Consider the following 20,504-nt stretch of genomic DNA (forward strand, 5'->3'; position numbering starts at 1 on the left):
AGGGAGAGGTAGAGGTAGAGAGATATAGGTCATCCATGCTGTCCTTTGGTCCCGGTTCCTTGTTCCGGTGCCCCGCTGAGTGCTTGTGTTCTTTTCCCTTCTCTGGCCCCTTCTTCTTCCCTCGGCTTCTCCGGATTCCGGTTATTAGCAGGGCAGTTGTGGCACATGGAAGAGAGTCAGAGAGTCAGAGAGTCAGAGAGTCAGACAGACACACATTTAGATACCAAACTGTCGGTGTCTTGGAAGGGAATGGAAGGGAACGGGCGCACATGTTCTGTCCCCGTACTAAACAGCGAGAGCAACACCCCTTAAGAATAAGTTACCGCCGTCCAGTGCATTCGCCGGACAACAGTTTGAGTTTGAGTTTGTTGGAGAGAGAGGGAACAAATAAAATAAAATAAAATAAAAAGGGGGGGACCGTCATCAGATAAGAAGACGCACTGTGGAGCAGGTCCCTTAATTAAACGAGGCATTAAAAAGCACACGCTCACGCGCTAGCGCACACACAACCAACCGTCTTTCTCTTTCTGGTCGGACGAAAATGAATAAACTCCGGTGGATGACTGGACTAAGTCCAACGGAACTACAACAGACACTCACACTCATTACTCCACATTTTAAACTTTTCTGAAATACAGAAAAAAAAACAGAGCAGACGAGACGGGTAGGGTTATAACACAATTTTTCTTACTTCTTTCTCGGATATCTTCCTATACGGTCATCTCATTCTTGCTGAACTCAATTTTTAACGGTTGGCCAAAAAACGGTTCTCCGTTGAGCGTGATTCGCGCTAAGTTGGCTTCGTCAGGTGTGCTCATTCTGATAAACGCCTGACCTCGCAACTGCCGACCGTCCAAACGGATATCGATCACTTCACCATACATCGAGAACAACAAGAACAAATTGCTTCGCAATTTGTCCATTCCAATTCCATCACTAAGATTATGGATATACAATGTACTTTTGGCTTCCATTACTGCAGCAGTGTAGTTTAGTTTAGTTTAGTTTAGTTTCGATCGATTGGCTATTGTCTATCTATAGCAGGTATGGTATGGTATGGTATGGTATGGTATGGTATTACACGCTCTGTTATATTTTCATATCCATTTATGCTTATATATATATATATGTATACGTATATGGATATGTGTTTGTCTGTTTCTTTGGGAAAATACCAGTTCCAGTTGCCACCAAGCCAAAAGAAATGAAGTAAATGTAAAATGTAAAAAGTAAAAAAAATAAAAAAAAAGAAGACAAATACAAAATATCCGAAATGGAGTGCTTGGTCACGTGACTAGGTTTCGATCCAAACCACAAGAGCCACGGGTCACCTACCGTTTCACACCAAGCGCCCTCTCTCTGGATTGTCTTATTGAAGTTAACCTCCATGAATTTTGATCCTTCGAATACCTATTATGCAATGGCACTATCTTCGCCCTCTTACGAGAATTACTATTAACATCCATCTCTTTATAAAAATGAGGCGCACTTTCAATCAACCATTTAGGTTCAATCGCAAGCACTTGTGACATATACTCTCGACTCGTCATTACCAAACTATGGTATATCACATATTCATACTCTCTTCCAAATAATGAACTCGACGGATGGATCTCAACGGAATTATTACCATGGATCGTCTTATACTCTTGTCCATCTCGTTTGGCGGCATTCAGGAAAAATCCATTAACAAGAGCCCTTCTGATACTATCGATATCACTGCAATTGTTACCACTCTTCCATAACTTCATCCCTTCCAGGATCCCTCTCAATTGCTTTCCAATATCCCTAGCCCGGAGTAAATGCTTGTAATGTAAGTAATTCATTTCGCAAAATTGTTCACTATATCTAGTTTGTTCCCATCTCTTATACACGTTAAGTAGTGTTAGATGGTCGCCATATGGATGGAAAAACTTCATTTTCTTCTGATCTGCCTCTTGTTGGTGTTCCTTGGGCCTGTAGAATACACTTTGAATAGAAATCATCGAGATGATAATAACAATCTCTTCAACACAATTGTTACTTACGGAACTCAACAAAGATCGTGATAACGACGGATCTGTTGGAAATTGAGACATATGCTGCCCTAATTCTGTCAGTTGTCCTTCATCACCCAATGCTCCTAGGTTATACAATTGCTCCATAGCTCCAATCATTAATGCACGAGGTGGTGCGTCCATGAACTCAAAATTGATAACATCTTCAATACCCATAGCTTTCAACATTAATATTGTATGTGATAGGTTCTGTCTTTGAATTTCAGGTACACTATTAGGAGACATCTCATTGTAAAAAGCAGATTCGGTGTATAATCTGTAACATTTACCGGGTCCTGTTCTACCAGCACGCCCTTTTCTCTGGTTGGCCTGGGCTTGCGATATAGGCTTTACTACCAACTGTTCCATACCGGTTTTAGGATTAAAAATATTAATCTTGGAAAACCCAGGATCAATGACATAGTAGATACCATCAATCGTAATAGACGTTTCAGCAATATTTGTCGCAAATACTACTTTTCTTTGACCTTCTTGTGTCGGTTCAAATATTTTGGATTGGATTTCACTTGGTAGAGCAGAATAAACGGGTAGAATTAGCAACTCCCCAATGGTATCCCCCAACTCCTTTACACGTGAATACAACATTTCACAACATGAATCGATTTCTTCTTGACCTGTAAGAAATACCAGAACATCACCTGGACCCTCATTAATATGTATCTCCATTACAGAGTCCAATGCTGCCTCAATGTAATCCATTTGAGGAGCTTGTGCATAAAATACTTCGACAGGGAACGTCTTACCAGGAATGTTTATTACTGGGCAATTACCAAAATATTCAGAAAATTTCGCAGAATCTAACGTTGCACTTGTCACTATAACTTTTAAGTCAGGACGCTGACTGGCAGCTTTCTTTAACAATGCAAATAACACATCAGTTGCTACCGTACGTTCATGTGCTTCATCCAACATGATTACGGAGTATTTGGACATTACGGGATCTGATAATGCCTCAATTTGTAATATACCATCGGTCATATATTTAATTCGAGTCTTTTGATTAGTTACGTCTTCAAATCTGATTGTATACCCAACTTCATTACCTATTTTACAACCGAACTCTTCTGCAACTCTATTTGCGACAGAAACAGCGGCAACACGACGTGGTTGAGTACACCCAATTATCCCAGTATCACCAAACCCTTCATCATATAGATATTGGGTTATTTGTGTAGTCTTACCTGAACCTGTTTCACCTACAATGACTAAAAATTGATTATTTTTCACAGCATCCATTAGTTGTGATTTCATTTTATACACTGGCAGCGACTGCCTTTGTGAACTTATAGGTAATACGGTTCTTTTACCATAGGAAATTCTTTCTCTCATACGATTCCTTTCCCATGCTGTTAATACCAACTGTTGTCTTAGTTCATCTATTTCACGAAATTTTTCTCTAGGATTCTTAGTAGGATCATCCATACTCAGTTTCTTCCTAATCTCTTTTTCTATTTCTTTCTTCTTCTTGAATTTAGTTTCACGGTGATCTTTGATTAAATTAGAACCATACATAGCAGCTCTATTCATAGAACCTTTAGGAATTTTCATAATTTTAGGCATTTCGAAACGTTTAGATTGGGATGAGAGTTCACCCTTTAAAAATGGAGCCTTGTCATCAGTGTTTAATTCAATGTCGATAAATTCCTCTTCTTCTTCGACCTCTTCAGCTTCATTTTTGCCAATCATGGTTTTACTTACACTTTCAGAGTTTTCTAAATTGTCCTCTAATAATTCTGGATAATCATTAATATCAGCAGCACCACTGGCAATCAATTGTTGGATTTCCCATCTCTCTGGTGATGTTAGCTTTCTCCTTTTAATCTTGGTATTTGGTATGTTGGTACTTCTTCCTCTATCATCATTTTTAAAAGTATCATCTTTCGATGTTGCTTTTATATTTAAGTCACGACCTGTTTTTTGATCTACTTCTTTCATGCTTAAAGATATTTTACCATTTCTTTGAACTTTAATTACTTTTATGTAAACAATCTGATTGACACTTATAATTTCATAAGGATCATTTATGTGATGTTGTGATAATTGAGATATATGGACTAATCCATCACAATTTATCTTTTTGGTCCCCAAAATTTGAACGAAACAACCAAATGATGTTATGCTTCTTACCTTACCTTTATAAATCTTATTTACAATTGGAGACTCGTCTAAAAATGGATTACTTGTAATACTTTCGGGAAATTCATCTTTTCTTTGAATATTCATATATTCAAATCTATCATTATGAACTTTATTTAACTTGGCCTTCTCACTACTTTCGAATTTTTTTTCTTCCTCTAATGCTTCTAATTTAATTTCATTTGTAGTATTGAGTAAGTTATAAATTTTAACTATAATTTCTCTAGTTAAACCAACATCCAATTCATTCATTTTCCTCTCAAAATCCGTTAAAGAAAAACAGCTTTGCAATATATTTAATACAAACTCTGTGACAACATTATCACTAATATTCAACTCTGAATCAAGCACTTTAGATATTTCTCTTTTAACATTACTATCAGAAGTTGATAACAACCTGTACAATTTCTTGATACTTTCATTTGACAACCCAATATCTAAATCGGTTATTCTATGTTGGAAATCATCGGCAGTATGGCACTTACTCCTAATATCCTTGACAAAGTTCAAAACCACAGGATCATCGATACCTATAATTTTTGATACTTCGATGTCTGTCTCATTTGGCATATTATATATAAACTCAAAGTTAATGCTTCTTTTATAGTAAAACCCCAAAAATAAAAAAGAATAACAACGATAGACACCTTATTTGCAAATAGTAACTTTGTAGTCAGTATAAACTATCCAACCTAACCTCAGATACTAACTGTATTCCGTTTATATTTCACCTCATCTCATCTCATCTCATCGTATTGCTGTGACTACAAATGTTCCCACTTTTTAAAATAATATTTCGATCTGATATTAGAAGAGGAAAATAGTATCCGTAACGTATGATTAAGAAGGGGAGGAAGAATAAAAGTATTATGAAAGGTGATGGAACTAAGAACAATAAAGGTTAATAAGATAGTTTATATTAATCATGAGCTGTCAGTATGATTCGTTATAATTTAATTAGTTATATAAAATCTAAATATTCTCTTTTTATACACTACCAATTCATTTATTCATTTGATTATCTGTTTTTCCTTTGATTCTAATTAGGTTCAATTGATATAAATTTTGGGAGTAGGTTTGAGAAAGTGCAATTTGTGAAGTACCCATTTAACGATAAGGAGGAAGATTATATTATATCTTTTTGTTTTCTTTTCTGATTTCTATGTTTTTGGATTTGAATTTGGTTTGATCTCTCTTCAATAATTTTCAACTTCTCTGATACCGTCTTTATCTACAACTTTCACTATTACACCTTTGAAATCTACAGGCATTCTTTTATCCAATTCTGCGATACATAATTTTAGTAACTTCAAACCTTCTTCAAGTGACATATCTGGTCTGTAATGATGATCTAATAATGAAAAGGTATAGAAACCCGAATAACCATGTGCAGCATAAGGTAATTCGACTTTTGTACCTAAATAGTCGATTTGATATAATTCAGGCTTTGCGTTTTTGGTATCATAACCACCGATTAACACATTTACTTGATAAGGCTTTCTTGACCTTAAAGATTTGGCCAATTCTTTTCTTACAAAACTAGAAACGGCATGGGGAGTCAATTCATAATTTTCTCTTATGGAATATAATTGGATATTAGCTTGAATGTATTCAGCAAATTGGACTGTATCACCAGCTTCACCTGTAAATGACATTAAAATGTGCTTTGATAATTCTCTACTTTTATCATCAGTATCCTTTAAAATAGAAATACCTCTAGTGACAGCTTTTGAAGTAGCCAAAATAACACTATCTCTAACCTTAATACCTAAAATAATATCCATATCTGTTTTTGTATAATTATTGTATTTATGTATATGAATAGCGTCCTAATTTAAACTATCTTGTAATTCAGTTTCTCACTAGAGATAGAGATGATCGATTCCCTTTTTAATTAGAATAAAATGAACCTAAAAAAAAAATTCAAAACGCTTGCTTCAGATACAATTAAATAAACCGTTTATAGAAGCCAACTCTGGTACAGAAATGTTTAGTATAGCTATGAATTGAGTCCATTAGGCCACTTACAATCATCAATTATTTCAAATATCTAATTAGTTTTATCCTTATATATATGTTTAAAGTTTGCCACCTTCAAACTTTCAAAGTTTCGAATTTTTGAAACTTTTTGGGAAATATAGATGGTATGTCATGTGCTTTATTTACCCTCGTTGTGTCATGTGATATACACGTGATGTGACACGAAACGCGTAAAGAATTAAATTATTAAAAAATTTAATTTGAACTTAATAGTATATAAAAAGAAGAGATCCATTTTATAAGATGATCTCACCGTCTTCAGTATTTATTGGGTATGTCAATCTCAGTTTGTTTATAAGTGGCCAAAGCTAGCAATCATTGGTAATTGTATCTCTGGTGTAGATATAGTTTTTATAACAAGAAATATGACCAACTCTACTACGAACAATGGTGTAGCAGGCGGTGGGATCAGTTCTGAAGATATGAGATATTATTATCAATTTCTCTTCCCATTCAAACCTATCTTCAATTGGTTGAATCATTCTCCAAAGCCAAGTATAGATATTATTAATAGAGAATTTGCGATGGCATTTAGATCTGGTGCTTATAAAAGATACAATTCCTTCTCGAATGTACAAGAATTTAAAGCTCAGATAGAGAGAGCCAATCCTGACAGATTTGAAATTGGTGCTATATATAATAAACCTCCAAAGGATAGGGATAGTATATTGAAGACTGAAATGAAACCCTTGGAAAAGGAATTGGTGTTCGATATTGATATGGATGATTATGATACTTACAGAACATGTTGTTCTGGTGCTCAGGTTTGTAATAAATGTTGGAAATTTATTACTTTAGCGATGAAAGTTATGGAGGTCACATTGAAGGAAGATTTTGGTTTCAATGATTTTATTTGGGTTTTTTCTGGTAGACGTGGTGCCCATTGTTGGATAAGTGATAAGAGAGCAAGAATAATGAATGATCTACAGAGGAAAAATGTTTTAGACTATGTTAACGTAGTAAGAGACCGTAATGCTGATAAAAGACTGTCTTTGAAAAGACCTTATCATCCACATTTATCGAGATCATTAGATATTTTAAAGCCGTACTTTGTTTCAATTATAATAGAAGAACAAAATCCATGGGAAAATGATAAACACGCTTTTGATACTCTATTAACAGCTCTTCATGATAAACAACTAATTGATGCCTTGAAAAAATACTGGACTGATAATCCAAATAGATCTAGTAGGCAAAAATGGAGTGATATTGACGAAATTGCTTCAACTTTAAAGATTTCAAGAAAACAAGAATTCGTAAATAGATTAAAAGAATGTAAGGAAGATTTAGTCCTTGCAACACTATATCCTAAATTAGATGTTGAAGTCACAAAGCAAACTATCCATTTGTTGAAATCTCCATTTTGTATTCATCCTTCTACCGGTAACGTTTGTGTGCCGATTGTTGACGGTTTTACACCAGATGCAGCTCCAAAATTGATTAAATTACAATCTGAAATGGAAAGTAATAACAATGATGTCGAGCAAACATCCTTACAGCCATTTATTGAGATATTTCAAAAATTTGTAAACCAAGTTATTAAAAATGAAATAGGTTCTGTAAAGAGAGAACGTGATGAAGATGGATATGATGATGATAAAACAAAACTGGAATTTTAAATATAAATAAATTGTTCGTCACTTCCATAATTTCAGTTAATAATCCATATATTTATGTAATAATATAAATCTAATGCATTCTTAAATAATATTTGAAAATTTTAACCAGTTTCAGGTTATTGTACATCCGACAATATTATCATTCCTAATACTTGTGGAAATTTTGGTTTCCTCATTATTGTTGAATTTTGACTTATCCATCGATATTTCTAATTTTTGTTGGCCTTGATCATGATACCATTTTAAAATTTGATGCTTAGGGTCAAAAGAAAACTTTCCAGAAGATGAGTGAATAGTCACATCTCTCAATGGGAAATGATAATGAGGCAAAAATATCTTTGATGGTTTCGAAGTAATTTTTTTATCACTACCAATGATCTTCAACACATATGTTTTATTATCAAAATTAAATTCTGCATCTACAAATTCACCATTGATTTTTAATGGATACGGTCTTAAAATTGCATCAATGGCTCGGAATCCATTATAATCAAATTTCAATTCTTTGGCATCTTGTAAACATTGATGAATATCACCTGTTCCAGGAGATATTGGTATCATTATGCACTCGTTAGTAAAGTGAGTTTGATGATATTCACTGGTTGCTTTTACACAACCTCTATGAAGATCGTCGTTTGACCAAATTGAGAAATCCTCATTATTCCAATTATCACCCCAGTCATGGGAATTTTGATGGCAGTAACACCATATACTGTATGATAGGTTGTTACCTTCTAATGCAAATTGTAGTGCATCCAAAGCAGCTGTCTGTGTCGTATAACATCCATCTTTGTAGGCTTTCCTGTTATCCATATCGAATGGCATTCCAATTTCTGTTAAAAATACGGGGACACTTGGACCAAGGAATTTCTTAGACTCATCTTTCATTTCTTTTAATTGTCTTCTTATTGATTTTCTTATATTTGATTCTCCAAATACAAGTGCTAGTATAGGGCTCATGTATTTGTGACGCATAATACCAAAAGTGTCAGCGTTGTATCTCCGGTTCCATGTTTTGAACATTAGCGACATGCCATCATAAAAGTGACACGCATAAACTGTTCTAGAATCTACAAGATCAGAATTGATAATTTTTGGAGGTTGCTTTAGAACAGGTGGTTGTAGAAAGAGTAGTAATTCCTTATTTCTTTTTCTCATCTCCGAATGGAATAGTCTATAATATTCAAGAAACTGATTGTTTATAAAATAAGTTTCATCCATTTCTATTGTATTATTGTTTTCCATGGTAGCATTTGAAAAATAATTCGGTTTCAGTAATATGGGCATTCCATTTGGTAAAATATCCCAAACTTTATGTATTCTCCATATACATCTTGATGGAACCCATTCAGCACCTCGTACCCAATTGAATTTCTTATCAATAAGAGTTCGATCTATTTGTGAAAGCCAAGCTTTGACACCTTTAGGGTCAATTTTTTTGGTACCCTTTTTCTGGGGTCCTAATAAAGTTAGATTATATACATCTACAATTGTTGCCATACCCTCTCCTAAAATCAAACTTTGAAACCCTGTTGGAGTGGAACCCATTTTGAAATATCTGTCCTTTGGTATGATATTTAGATTTTTTTCCCCAATGAACCCGGGATTAGGTTCGTTTATAGACTCAAACCCAATAATGCAGTTATTTGCCAATAATTCATCGCCTTTTAATGAAATTCTGTCATATAATTCCATAAATGCATCAACAAATTTTCCTTGTAAATAGTCTTGAATGTTCATTCCATTAATTATACACTTGGGTGCTAATGTTTTACCTGCAAAAAATAAGGTGAACATAGTTTGACAAGCTAGTTTTGTATAATTAGATGGCCATAACATTTTGGGGTATTTTTTATCGTTACGTTCTTTCCCATCTCTAGAATCAATATAATGATTATGCAATATTGCAGCTTCTGTTGATTTAAAATGTTTTGGATTCAATCCTGCACAATATAAAGTCCATAATGGAGCACCAGATCCTCCACAAAATCTTGACCAAACATCTTGATGGGGATCTATATAAACATAAATTCCACCTAAATTATTTATAATTTTCAAAAGATCAATAATATAATCCATATATTTATAATCATAGATGCCAGGACCCTCATGTTCAATAGCTTCCCAAGGAATTGGAAGTCTGATTGTATTGTAACCCAATGATTTGATCCTGTTTATATGGTCTTCGACGTTATTCAAGGGCAACGGATGGTTGATGAAACTTAATGGTTTGGTTGGATTGTAAAAAGATGTAGAAAACTCATTATTAATTGGTAAATGGGTGGCTTGAAATGGAGAAGATGGAATCTTTACTGAGGGGTCCAAATTAACACCTCTCAATTGTATGATATTTCCATGAGTGTCACAAAATTCTCCTGTTGAAGATATATATATTTTTTCTGGCATAATAATAACTATAATAATACCAATAAATTTTGAAATTCTCTATATAACTCAATATTTATTTAATTATTCCTTTAAATATTGTTATTATTTATACTGCTTGAATATGATTATTAAAATAGTAAAGTATTTTGTAAATATGTTGCGTATGCAGTTCTTATTTGAGAATCAAATGACACTAAAAGAAAAAGTCACATCTTTAGATTCAATACATCTGCAAAGTATAATGTCTTTTTTATTTAATTTTCTTAGATAAGATATAAGAAGAAAAAAGTGTATGAATAATATTATCAACAAAAATGAAAAGAGCTTCGAGAATGAGGATATAATAAAATTCATTGGATATTATAAAACTCAAAAAAATTAAACAAATAAAACTAGTTGGAGCGTAAAACTGATATTATAATATATAACAATACACAATGACAGCACAAAATGGTAACTTGTTACTTTAAAGATTCTTGATAGACTCGAACTTCATTTTTTGACATACTAATACTAATTTTAGTGGCACATAAAAGTAAAATGAAAACAAAAAAATAAACTCCGATACGGGGAGTCGAACCCCGGTCTCCACGGTGAAAGCGTGATGTGATAGCCGTTACACTATATCGGATAGTAATTTGTTGAATTTTTTAAAACCACTTTTGACCACTTTCGAAAGTTTATGTACTGATTCATATTTATATACATGTGATTCTCACATGATCTACTTTTCAAATCACTGTAAATTGCTATTATTTGCCCAAATTAAGAACGTCACATATTTCTTACATAAGAATACACTACTATGGAGAATAAACGACTTGTGTTATATTTTTTTCCATGTTTGATCTACTTTCAGTAATTGTAAAAATTACAACTCATCATTATCTTTAAATTCGTTTAACCAACAACGATTATTTCAATATATTATTTATTGTAATCATATTATTCATAGGCTTACTTTTTAAATGGATAGTATTCCAATGATATTATCATACCGATAGGAATTTAGAAGTCTTGATTTGCATCGATTCTTACATAAGCTCGATGAGAGTGTGCTAATCGATAGCAAAGCAGATCTAATGAAATAGAATTGTATATATTGAACTACTTTGAATAAGAATCACAACTTTGTAAGGTAGAATATTGAATCTAAACGATTCTACTACCGCCGTGGTTCATGAAACAACAGGAATATGGTGAAGCGAATCGCTCTGTGGTAATTTGCTTTACCATGGTATTATTGTGATAAACAAAAGGGAAATGGATTTATAATCATCGCAACTATTGACATAGGCGGGTTTTGGACGTTGGTCAGTAAACGAGAAGTATCATAATTTTTGTAGACGTTTGATGTTGGCATTTGTAACTATATCGTTTCTTATTCTGATTTCGAGAGTTAAGAATTAGCAATGGGTAATATTGCAAAGACGTAATCTCCAAGAAACATCTAAGTAATAAACTAGATTTGTATCAAGGGCATTGATTATTTATCTTTCCTAAATCGGGCTTGGAAGAAGATAAACAGGAATCTAGAGGTCCACTTACTGTAAATGTAGAATAATGCAATGGTTTGTCATTGCAATTAGTATGTACGATATATAAACATAATGTAGTATATAAAATTGAGGTGATATTATGTATGGATTTCTGCTTTAGTAAGGTGACTTAATCCGGCCATTGCCTTAAACGCAAGTATGACTGTGTCTATATGATGATATGATTGGAAAAGACGAAAATCAACATCGCACGTGACTATCCAATAATACATAATAATATATGCCCGTTCGAAAAGTGATTTCAACGTTTATTAGTTAAGCCGTAAGAGCAAAAGAACATAAAATGCGGTGATTTCGGTCGGTTACTAACTTAAAACTGAAATGGTTTTACCGTTTTTAACAGTCCCACCTTTAAAACTCTTACTATTCTTGCCTATCATGATGATGATATGATATGGTTGAACGAAGAGATGGAGAAGTAAGATCAACCATGTGATATCAACCATCAATATCACGAGCTCAGTAAAAACGCTCTAGAAAAAATGAAATAAAGGAAACCAGAACTGGGTCTGCGTCTGCGTCCATTCTCAGCCTTGTTCAGTTGCCGTCTTGAAGATACGCCAATTCTTTGTCAATTTCACTTTCTCACTTCCTTTCCTCCTCTTTAAAGAGGGAGACAAAGAGAAGCGATTCTTAAGCATCCCGTTCATCTCCTTGTACGGTGGAGATGCAGATGCAACACGAACACGAAAAGAATATAGGATGTTACGCTAAACAAGAGGCAGGAGAAACAAGAGAAAATAAAAAGGAACGCGTGTCTCCGTAGTAGTTGCGCATATAAATCGCGCAACAGCTGGCGGAGGTGCCAAGCAAACCCGCACAGGCTTCTTTATTTCTTTTTCCTTGCTTTTTTTCCCGCTGCTCTGTCATTATCACTGGCATAGTTCAATGTCGCGACGGCCCAAGCCGGGATGGACCCGTAGCCAGCCAAAAAAAGAAAAAAGGAAATATCCAGGTTTCGCAAGAATCTCTCTGTCTTCCTTCCACCTACTGTTTTCTTACCGCCAATGATAAACAAGTGTATATACTCAATTTACGAACATGTTTGTAAATTATCATATACAAAAATCCCTTTGCTCAATATAACCACTTTCAAGCCTGTCGACTACTTGGCAAAATGCCTTCACAATGTCCTCTTCATTATTAACTACAAATCACAACTGCCCGATGTCAGGTTGTCTGTAACTGTCAGTTCACTCCAATTCAGTTCATCGCCTCACACTGTCTAATCAAATACAAGAAAATACAAGAAAATACAAGACAATACAATTCCAGAAAATAATATGCATGCATTCTTTAAAAACAAAAAAAGAAATTAGAAAAAGAAAAAAGCAATATAGTATCGATGTGCTGTGCCTCTCCCTTTGTGGGCCTCGTACACAGGGATATATATCCTAGTAACAGAAAATACTACAGGAGACCTTTCGAAATGCTTCACCGTAACGTATAATCTTATCATATATTATATAATACAATATATCTCTCTCTGTGTTTCTCCGATACTACCCACCAACTCTGCTTTTAAGTTTCATGCAAACATTAGTTAATTTACCCGTTCTATAATTATCCTCTCCTATCCCATCCCATCTTGCTCCCTCCAAGAACTTCTTCTCTATTTTTGGTAATTTTCAAAAAAAAAATCATTTCAAAAATCTGCAAAGCAAGGAAATCCAGAAAAGAAAGAAACGGAGGTAGTCTATTAGATGCACAGATATTCTCACTCTCTCTATCTATATAAATATCCTCGACTAGACTAGACTAGACTAGACTAAGCTATACTACACGAGACTCTCTGATAAACTCTGTCCAAAAATAAAAATAGTCTTTTTTCACCAACCTGTTAAATTAAGATAAATTCAGATACACATTTCTCTCTCTACCCACTTTTCACTGAAGAAATCGGTTCTTTTAACAGTAAATTTTGTTTCGACAATTTTTCATCACTTCTTCTCGAACTTGATTTTTTTATTTTTTCCTTTGATTCTTTCTCAGTACAAGATTTCTTTGATATTTTCGACATTTGATCGATTTTATCATGGCTTCTCTGTAAGCTAGCTAGCTAGCTATCTATTTCAATTTTTGGAAAAAAAAAAGTATCATCCATTGATTGATTTATCTCTCTCTCTCTATCTCTCTTTTTATTCATTAAAATCATAATACTTTACTTAAAAACTATATACACTCTAGTTTTTAATCTTTTTAATATCAAGATAGATATATTCAAATGACCAAACACCAAAGTGTATATATCCTATTAGAAGATTAATTACCATTACTTTTACTTTTACTTTTACATTCGCTTGGCTCTGCCCCTTAGTTAAAGAGAGATACTTTTATATCAATAGAACAAGTTCTGTTTCAAATTGATATTTGAATATACAAGATACTTTCACCTATTCTCATAGTTAGTTTTTATTGTTGCTATTGTTATTCAAATCAAAAAAAAACATATATACATATACACAATTATATCAGTATGATTCCTTTCGTTTCCTTACTCCTTCTAGTGATACCACATTTATCTTCGATAGTACTCGCTGCAGATGGTTACACATTATTGAATTGTTATGGTTCGTTACCATCAGGTTTCACCTTCAGTAATCAAAATGTATATCAATCATCCCAATATTGTTACGATCAATGTTCGAATTCAGGTTATAGTTATTTTGCATTATTTAATCATGGTTCATGTTATTGTGGTAATACTGATCCTTCATCTTTATCAACTTCAAGCTCTTGTGATGCTTATTGTAATGGTTATAAACAAGAGATGTGTGGGGGTACTAGTGCATACTCCATTTACAGAATCGGTAATGGAAATTCAAATAATAATGCTCAATCCTCGAGTTCTTCTACAAACAGTGGAAGAAACGCTGGTACTTCAAGTTCTACTTCCTCCTCGACATCAACGACTTCTAATAATTTGGTAGGTGTTGGTAACGTGGCTGGTAGTTCTTCATCTTCACCTTCTTCAGCCTCAACTTCACAGACAACAACTTTATTTCCAGCTTCCTCGTTGAGTGGTGATGGTAGTAGTGGTGATTCTGCTTCTACAGGAGATGAGACAACTGCTAATGAAAACACATCTGCGACCGATGGAAATAATGAAGTTACCTCTGTGATTTATTCAACTGCTTATCATACTGAAGGTGGCTCGACAATCTATATTACAAATACTATTACACAAGTAGAGAATACGTCTTCAGCAACAGCATCCTCAGGCTCGGATTCAGATCCAAACTCAGCTTCTACATCTGGTAATAACTCTAAGAAGACCAATGTTGGTGCAATTGTCGGTGGTGTCGTAGGTGGTGTAGGTGGTGCTATAGCAGTTACCGTTATAGTATTACTTATTATCAGAAACATTAACAAGAGACGTGAAGAAGAAAGAATGGAAAAGGAATATCAAGAAGCCATTAAACCGGTGGAGTATAGTAACAATAGTGTATTTTCCAAGAACACAGACGATCATAATAATAATAATAATAACAGTGATTTCTACTCATCTTCAGTATCGTCACATAGAAACCTCCAAGTAGATGGCGATGCGAACGCTAATACATCAGAGGATCCATTTGATGATTCAAGACGTATAAGTATAGGATCCGTATTTGAAACTGGGAAAGGTAATAAAGTATTAACGGTGGTAAACCCTGATGAAGAAGGATAATCATATTGCATTTATCCTTCACATATAACCAAAAAAACGTGATCATTATTACTTAAACAATCAATAATACAAGATTGTTTAATTACATAAAAAGAACTTTTTTTGCCCCAAAAATTTAATATTCGAATGATATAAACAAACCTATTGTTGACCATTTTCTAATAATGATACAATAAAAACCAATAAACTTTAAATTCTTCCTAAAGAAAAGAAATTTTAGAGAATGAAAGATGTCATCGATGGTTAATACTTATATGAACCATCACCCCTTTAACGATTTATTTACCTATTATCCCCAATTAACTTTATTATAATAATTTATACCCCCTCCCCTCCCCTCCCTTTCCATCAACCACACATTGCACGCATATCAAAGGTTTTATTAATTTAAACTGTATAAATAAAACACATACAAACATTAATAAACATTTTTATACTAGTATTAATTAGCAATTTATTTCAAAGTCCTGAAGGAAATGAAGATGAAAAATAAGAGTCCTAAATTTAAATTGGCAACAAGACTTTGTATCCATTCAGATTACTTTCAGTGCCAGACGTTATTTCAATTTCTTGCTTAACCATACCATTTCATTTTGTTTTTTTGTTCTTAATAAAAGTGAGCTATACTAAGAGGCTAAATGACAAATAAAAGAAAAATTGTTTAAACACAATTTTTGGTCTCCCCAACTACACTGCATTTGTAAACTTGAAGATAATAAACTTCAATGGAATCAAAAGACTGTCATTAAATAGTAATTTATCAGTCACTCTGTCAGTCTGTCACTCCAGAGTTCCGACCATTAAATATATCAGATTATACATATATATAGTCATTATTAACGAATACGTTAAATGCTGAAATTTAATTTCGAATCGAAGAGCAAAAAAAGAAAAAGGTTAAAAATGTCGAACAAATGAAAAATTGGAAACAAGGAGACTTTAAGAAAAAAATTATATAATTAATAAACCTTATTCGTTGCTAATTAAGTTTTTAAAATCGAGCTTTTAATTAACAATATATTTTAGCAATTGGATCAATCTCTATAAAAATAGGCATTCTACTTAAATTGGTTTTGTCTGAGATACAAGTTGTTGAGAACTCGGTCAGCCTCATTTCATAATATTAGAAGAAGATTACATTAAATTTTATTATTAATCCAAGGAATATAAAGAGAAGACTATGTCAGAATTTCATTCAGTTGCTAGTACTGCTGATTTATCAAAATATATGTATGGTGTTCCGAAGGAGGAGGAATCTATTTTAAAATATTTACTTGATGTTAGAGCTCAATTAGCAAAATTAAAGACTAATCGTTCTCAATTTCTAAATTCAAAAGAAGTTCAAAATTTGCATCAAGAAGTTTTAACAAAAGTTAGAGAGTTAGATGATATTAGAAAGAGACAAGCAGGTGAGGATGCTGTCTATAGTAAGACCATGATTCATAATGAGGCATTGCATAATAAGGTTGATTCTTTGTTAGACGATGTGTTTCAATTGTTGTCATTGTGCTTTCTTACAGTCGGTTTGAAAAATTCAGCACCTGCCACTTATTCTTCTTTATCTACTGTTCAGAAGTTATTGGAGCATTTAGACGAATCGAATATTTTCACTAACCATGACTTGAGACCTATTAAAGATAGGTTAGATGAAATTTCAACCATTGTTGAAAACAATTCTTATAGGAATTACGATTTCGACCTCACTAATCCAGCAGATGAGACTGAAGAGAAACGTAACAAAAATAAAATTGAAGAAGATTTATTGTTACGTGCAAAGCTAAAGCACTGTCTCGATGAGTATAATAAGATACATTCAAAGCTGGAGGAAATAAGTCCAGAATTATCAAGTATAATGGAAAAATTATATCATATTAGAAGATCTCTTCTTTCCCTAGCATCTCCTTCACGTAAAATTGATACTAGAGAAGATTTCTCTCAATTCAACAGTAGTAAAGAATCACAGGAAGCCTTGAGCTCTTTAGAACAAGAATTAGAAGAATTGGAGTCTCATCGTGATGAAAATGGTAACTTTAAATCATTGGAAACAGGAGAGGTTGTATTAAAAGGTCAAAATGTTTTGGCTGGTTTAGTTGATAACTGCCATGACTTAATTAATGATTTCAATAATTCTGGTAATGGGAGCGATTTGGTTGATCCAGAATTAGAACCAATATATGATGAATTGATAAATATTAAAACAAATTTAGCTAATTTAATGATCACAAGAAGATGGACTTTGAGAGACACTGATTTATTTCAATACCAAAAGAAATTACAAGCAATTGATAATAAAAGAGTGAATGGTAAATTCCCAACAAAATCCGGTGATACTAAAGGTCAAGCAATATTGTTATATTTGTTACGTAGATGTTATGCTATCATTTACAAATTGCTAGAAAGTTCAGTTCCTGTCTCTGAATCATTACAATCTATCCATAATCAATTATCTACAGCTCGTCGTTGTTTGTTATCTTTAAAGAGAATGGGTGGTGTGAATAGTGAAAGAGAATTATATCCTTATCAATTAAAACTAGCATCCTTGGACGAATTGAGAATAGATGGGAAATTTTTTGACGCTAATGGTGAAATTCCAGAGGGTCAAGGTACATTGAATGCTTTACTAGCAGAATGTTTTGATATTATGCACGAATTAGAAATCGAAGCTGAAGAACGTGCTGATAATGAAGAGGAAGAAGAATCGGAGAATCCACAGCCAATTGCAAGAACATTTGGAGATAATGGGGATTATGAAGTGGATTACGATAATTTTGAAGAAGAAGAATAAATAGGATATCTTCAAATATGACATTTACTATTAGTTATTGGAATTTTTTTAGGATTTGAATATATTTCACATATAGAAAAATAATATTGTCAGAAATTATGAGATGACGTAAAGTCATACTCATTAATTCAATATTAATAAGGGTGAAGAATTATATGAAACATCATTATTAATAAGGGATAAAGAAATGTTTCTAATACGAAAGCATTTACTTCTGACGTGTGAATAATATCTAAACATTGTATATAAAGACTGATAAGATCTTAATTGACACTTATCATATGTACTATATTCCCATGTGTATATTTTATACTTTAATACACCGGATCAATATCATCTAATTAAAAATGTCCTTGCAAACAACTAAACAATCAACTACTATTAATGATTCTGTAAAGAATCCACAACCCTCTGATTCTCTACATGGCTTCCCCGCCAGGACACCAGATGAGGATTTGATCCACGAATCTACTGGAAACAGTAACAGTGAATTAGTATTCAAGAAAATTAAAGAACTTGAAGATGAATTTACAAAATTGCTATTGTCACCTCGAAGCAAAGAAATTATCGAGAAGAGACAAGCTATTCAGGATGAAATCTCAGATCTGAGAACATCCATAAAAGTTCTCAATGAATTGTCAAACTTTGAGGATTTGGCTGAATCTAATAATTCAGTCACAATGAAACCATCCTCTAAAAACAATAAACAAATTGGTTTTAAGCTGGTAAATAATAATGGTGAAGAAGTATCATACAATGCGCATAATGATGCTTACCCATTTGATTGGAAGTTAAAGGGTATTAAAAATTACCCAAGATGGCTTGAAGAATTTAAGAAATTTCTTGAAGCACATAACTTCGATGATATAACATATTTGTCAAATGAGACAGTTATATCAACTGCTGAGGATCATGTTCTTATGAACATACTAAGAAGTAATATTCAAGATCCAAAATTGGCAATGTTTTTAGAAACAGCCAATTCAGCAATAATCTTATTGAATAAGATTGAAAAGAAATATCAAGAAACTTTCACAATGGAGTTTAGAGAAACCTTGTGGAAGGATATTGCATTAAACAAGAATTCTTCTGATCTGGACAAACAACTTTCAGATGCTTCTATACTAATCAAATTGGATAAACACTTTGGTACTATAAATAAGTATACAATATCTGATTTACGTCAATATACTGACAAGAAAATCCTTGATCTAATTCAATTAGAACATGGAAATCCTTATAATATTGATGCTTTGTCTGTTCTTGGACATATCGAAGAAACGATTAGTGATATGAAGAAGGAAGATATCTTAAGAGGCAGAAAAAACAATAAAGAAGGGAAACCTTCTACTACCTCAAAAACCTCTAATAATCTTAGGCAATTCAAAAACAATTCGAAACCTAAGACAACCACAACATCAGTTAAAACCAAAAAATAAGTATCTTGATGTAATATTAGATTCAGCATCGCCTGTAAATATTACTCATGATAAATCACTTATTATGGACTTTAAACATTCGAAGAATCCACCAAAACTATGTGGTATGGAAAATCATCCTATTACAATTAAGGGTGAAGGATTTCTTCAAATAAAGATTGATAACAGTAATAAAACTATAAAGACGAAAGTCTATTTTTGTCCGTACGAGAGTGCAACTGTATTATCGATCGCAACATTACAGGAAGACACTGGTTATGAGCTCGAAAGAGGTTATAAATTCCTGACTAACAACATTTTAAGAATTAAGGTCTCCAAAGTGGATAAAACCCTTTGGATCAATTCAAATAACCTTTTGGTGAAAAATGAAATTAAAAATAAAACAACCAGTAATAAAACAGTCCGAGTTGTAACAAACAAAACGAAGAAGAAAGTTTCCATTCAAGAAGCACATGCAAAATTCAATCATATTGATAAGAATGTAGTTAAGGCTACCATTGAATCAGGTATTTTTGCAGATGTAGACGGTCTAAAAGAAACTAGCACTGAAATTGCTCAATATCAATGCGAAGACTGTTTAAGAGGAAAATTGAAAAACCATAATCATTACACAGGTTCCATGAATGCTCACTATGTGAATGTTCTACCAGGTGCATCATGGAGTATTGACCTTCGTGGTCCAATTGTACGTTCTCACAAGAACGTTCCTCACTACCTATTAGTGATGGTTGATAATGTATCACGCTATATGATGATTAGTACACATTTGGATAAATCATCACAATCGATACCTCGACAAATCATCAAGAAC

At 33.1% G+C, this 20,504-nt stretch overlaps 9 protein-coding genes and 1 non-coding gene across 10 annotated transcripts; 5 read left to right on the plus strand and 5 right to left on the minus strand.

The window, feature by feature from the left end:
• Positions 1-710: 710 nt before the first annotated feature.
• On the minus strand, positions 711-974 carry MSL1 (U2 snRNP complex subunit MSL1; the record flags this gene model as incomplete). The annotated part of the gene is made up of 1 exon (XM_001642432.1): positions 711-974. One exon carries the CDS (start codon positions 972-974, stop codon positions 711-713), a length of 264 nt encoding a protein of 87 aa, XP_001642482.1.
• A 357-nt stretch (positions 975-1,331) lies between these two features.
• PRP22 (DEAH-box ATP-dependent RNA helicase PRP22) lies at positions 1,332-4,763 on the minus strand (the record flags this gene model as incomplete). Its single annotated transcript, XM_001642433.1, has 1 exon — positions 1,332-4,763. One exon carries the CDS (start codon positions 4,761-4,763, stop codon positions 1,332-1,334), a length of 3,432 nt encoding a protein of 1,143 aa, XP_001642483.1.
• Positions 4,764-5,389: 626 nt separating this feature from the next.
• Positions 5,390-5,977, minus strand: PRE1 (proteasome core particle subunit beta 4; the record flags this gene model as incomplete). Its single annotated transcript, XM_001642434.1, has 1 exon — positions 5,390-5,977. The coding sequence occupies one exon, from the start codon at positions 5,975-5,977 to the stop codon at positions 5,390-5,392; it is 588 nt and encodes a 195-aa protein (XP_001642484.1).
• Positions 5,978-6,598: 621 nt separating this feature from the next.
• On the plus strand, positions 6,599-7,852 carry PRI1 (DNA primase subunit PRI1; the record flags this gene model as incomplete). The annotated part of the gene is made up of 1 exon (XM_001642435.1): positions 6,599-7,852. One exon carries the CDS (start codon positions 6,599-6,601, stop codon positions 7,850-7,852), a length of 1,254 nt encoding a protein of 417 aa, XP_001642485.1.
• A 111-nt stretch (positions 7,853-7,963) lies between these two features.
• Positions 7,964-10,258, minus strand: EGH1 (hydrolase; the record flags this gene model as incomplete). Its single annotated transcript, XM_001642436.1, has 1 exon — positions 7,964-10,258. The coding sequence occupies one exon, from the start codon at positions 10,256-10,258 to the stop codon at positions 7,964-7,966; it is 2,295 nt and encodes a 764-aa protein (XP_001642486.1).
• Positions 10,259-10,799: 541 nt separating this feature from the next.
• Kpol_322trna1 lies at positions 10,800-10,871 on the minus strand. The gene has a single exon. It is a non-coding gene; the product is annotated as a tRNA-Glu (tRNA).
• A 3,404-nt stretch (positions 10,872-14,275) lies between these two features.
• On the plus strand, positions 14,276-15,469 carry SLG1 (Slg1p; the record flags this gene model as incomplete). Its single annotated transcript, XM_001642437.1, has 1 exon — positions 14,276-15,469. One exon carries the CDS (start codon positions 14,276-14,278, stop codon positions 15,467-15,469), a length of 1,194 nt encoding a protein of 397 aa, XP_001642487.1.
• Positions 15,470-16,649: 1,180 nt separating this feature from the next.
• On the plus strand, positions 16,650-18,254 carry CUB1 (Cub1p; the record flags this gene model as incomplete). Its single annotated transcript, XM_001642438.1, has 1 exon — positions 16,650-18,254. One exon carries the CDS (start codon positions 16,650-16,652, stop codon positions 18,252-18,254), a length of 1,605 nt encoding a protein of 534 aa, XP_001642488.1.
• Positions 18,255-18,601: 347 nt separating this feature from the next.
• Kpol_322p8 (Tkp4 protein) lies at positions 18,602-19,693 on the plus strand (the record flags this gene model as incomplete). The annotated part of the gene is made up of 1 exon (XM_001642439.1): positions 18,602-19,693. The coding sequence occupies one exon, from the start codon at positions 18,602-18,604 to the stop codon at positions 19,691-19,693; it is 1,092 nt and encodes a 363-aa protein (XP_001642489.1).
• A 64-nt stretch (positions 19,694-19,757) lies between these two features.
• Positions 19,758-20,504, plus strand: Kpol_322p9 (Tkp4 protein; the record flags this gene model as incomplete). Its single annotated transcript, XM_001642440.1, has 1 exon — positions 19,758-20,504. A coding segment is annotated over one exon (747 nt), but the record flags the coding sequence as incomplete, so codon positions are not given.

Source organism: Vanderwaltozyma polyspora, genomic scaffold (genome assembly GCF_000150035.1).
Source record: "Vanderwaltozyma polyspora DSM 70294 KpolScaffold322 genomic scaffold, whole genome shotgun sequence".
Classification (NCBI taxonomy): domain Eukaryota; kingdom Fungi; phylum Ascomycota; class Saccharomycetes; order Saccharomycetales; family Saccharomycetaceae; genus Vanderwaltozyma; species Vanderwaltozyma polyspora.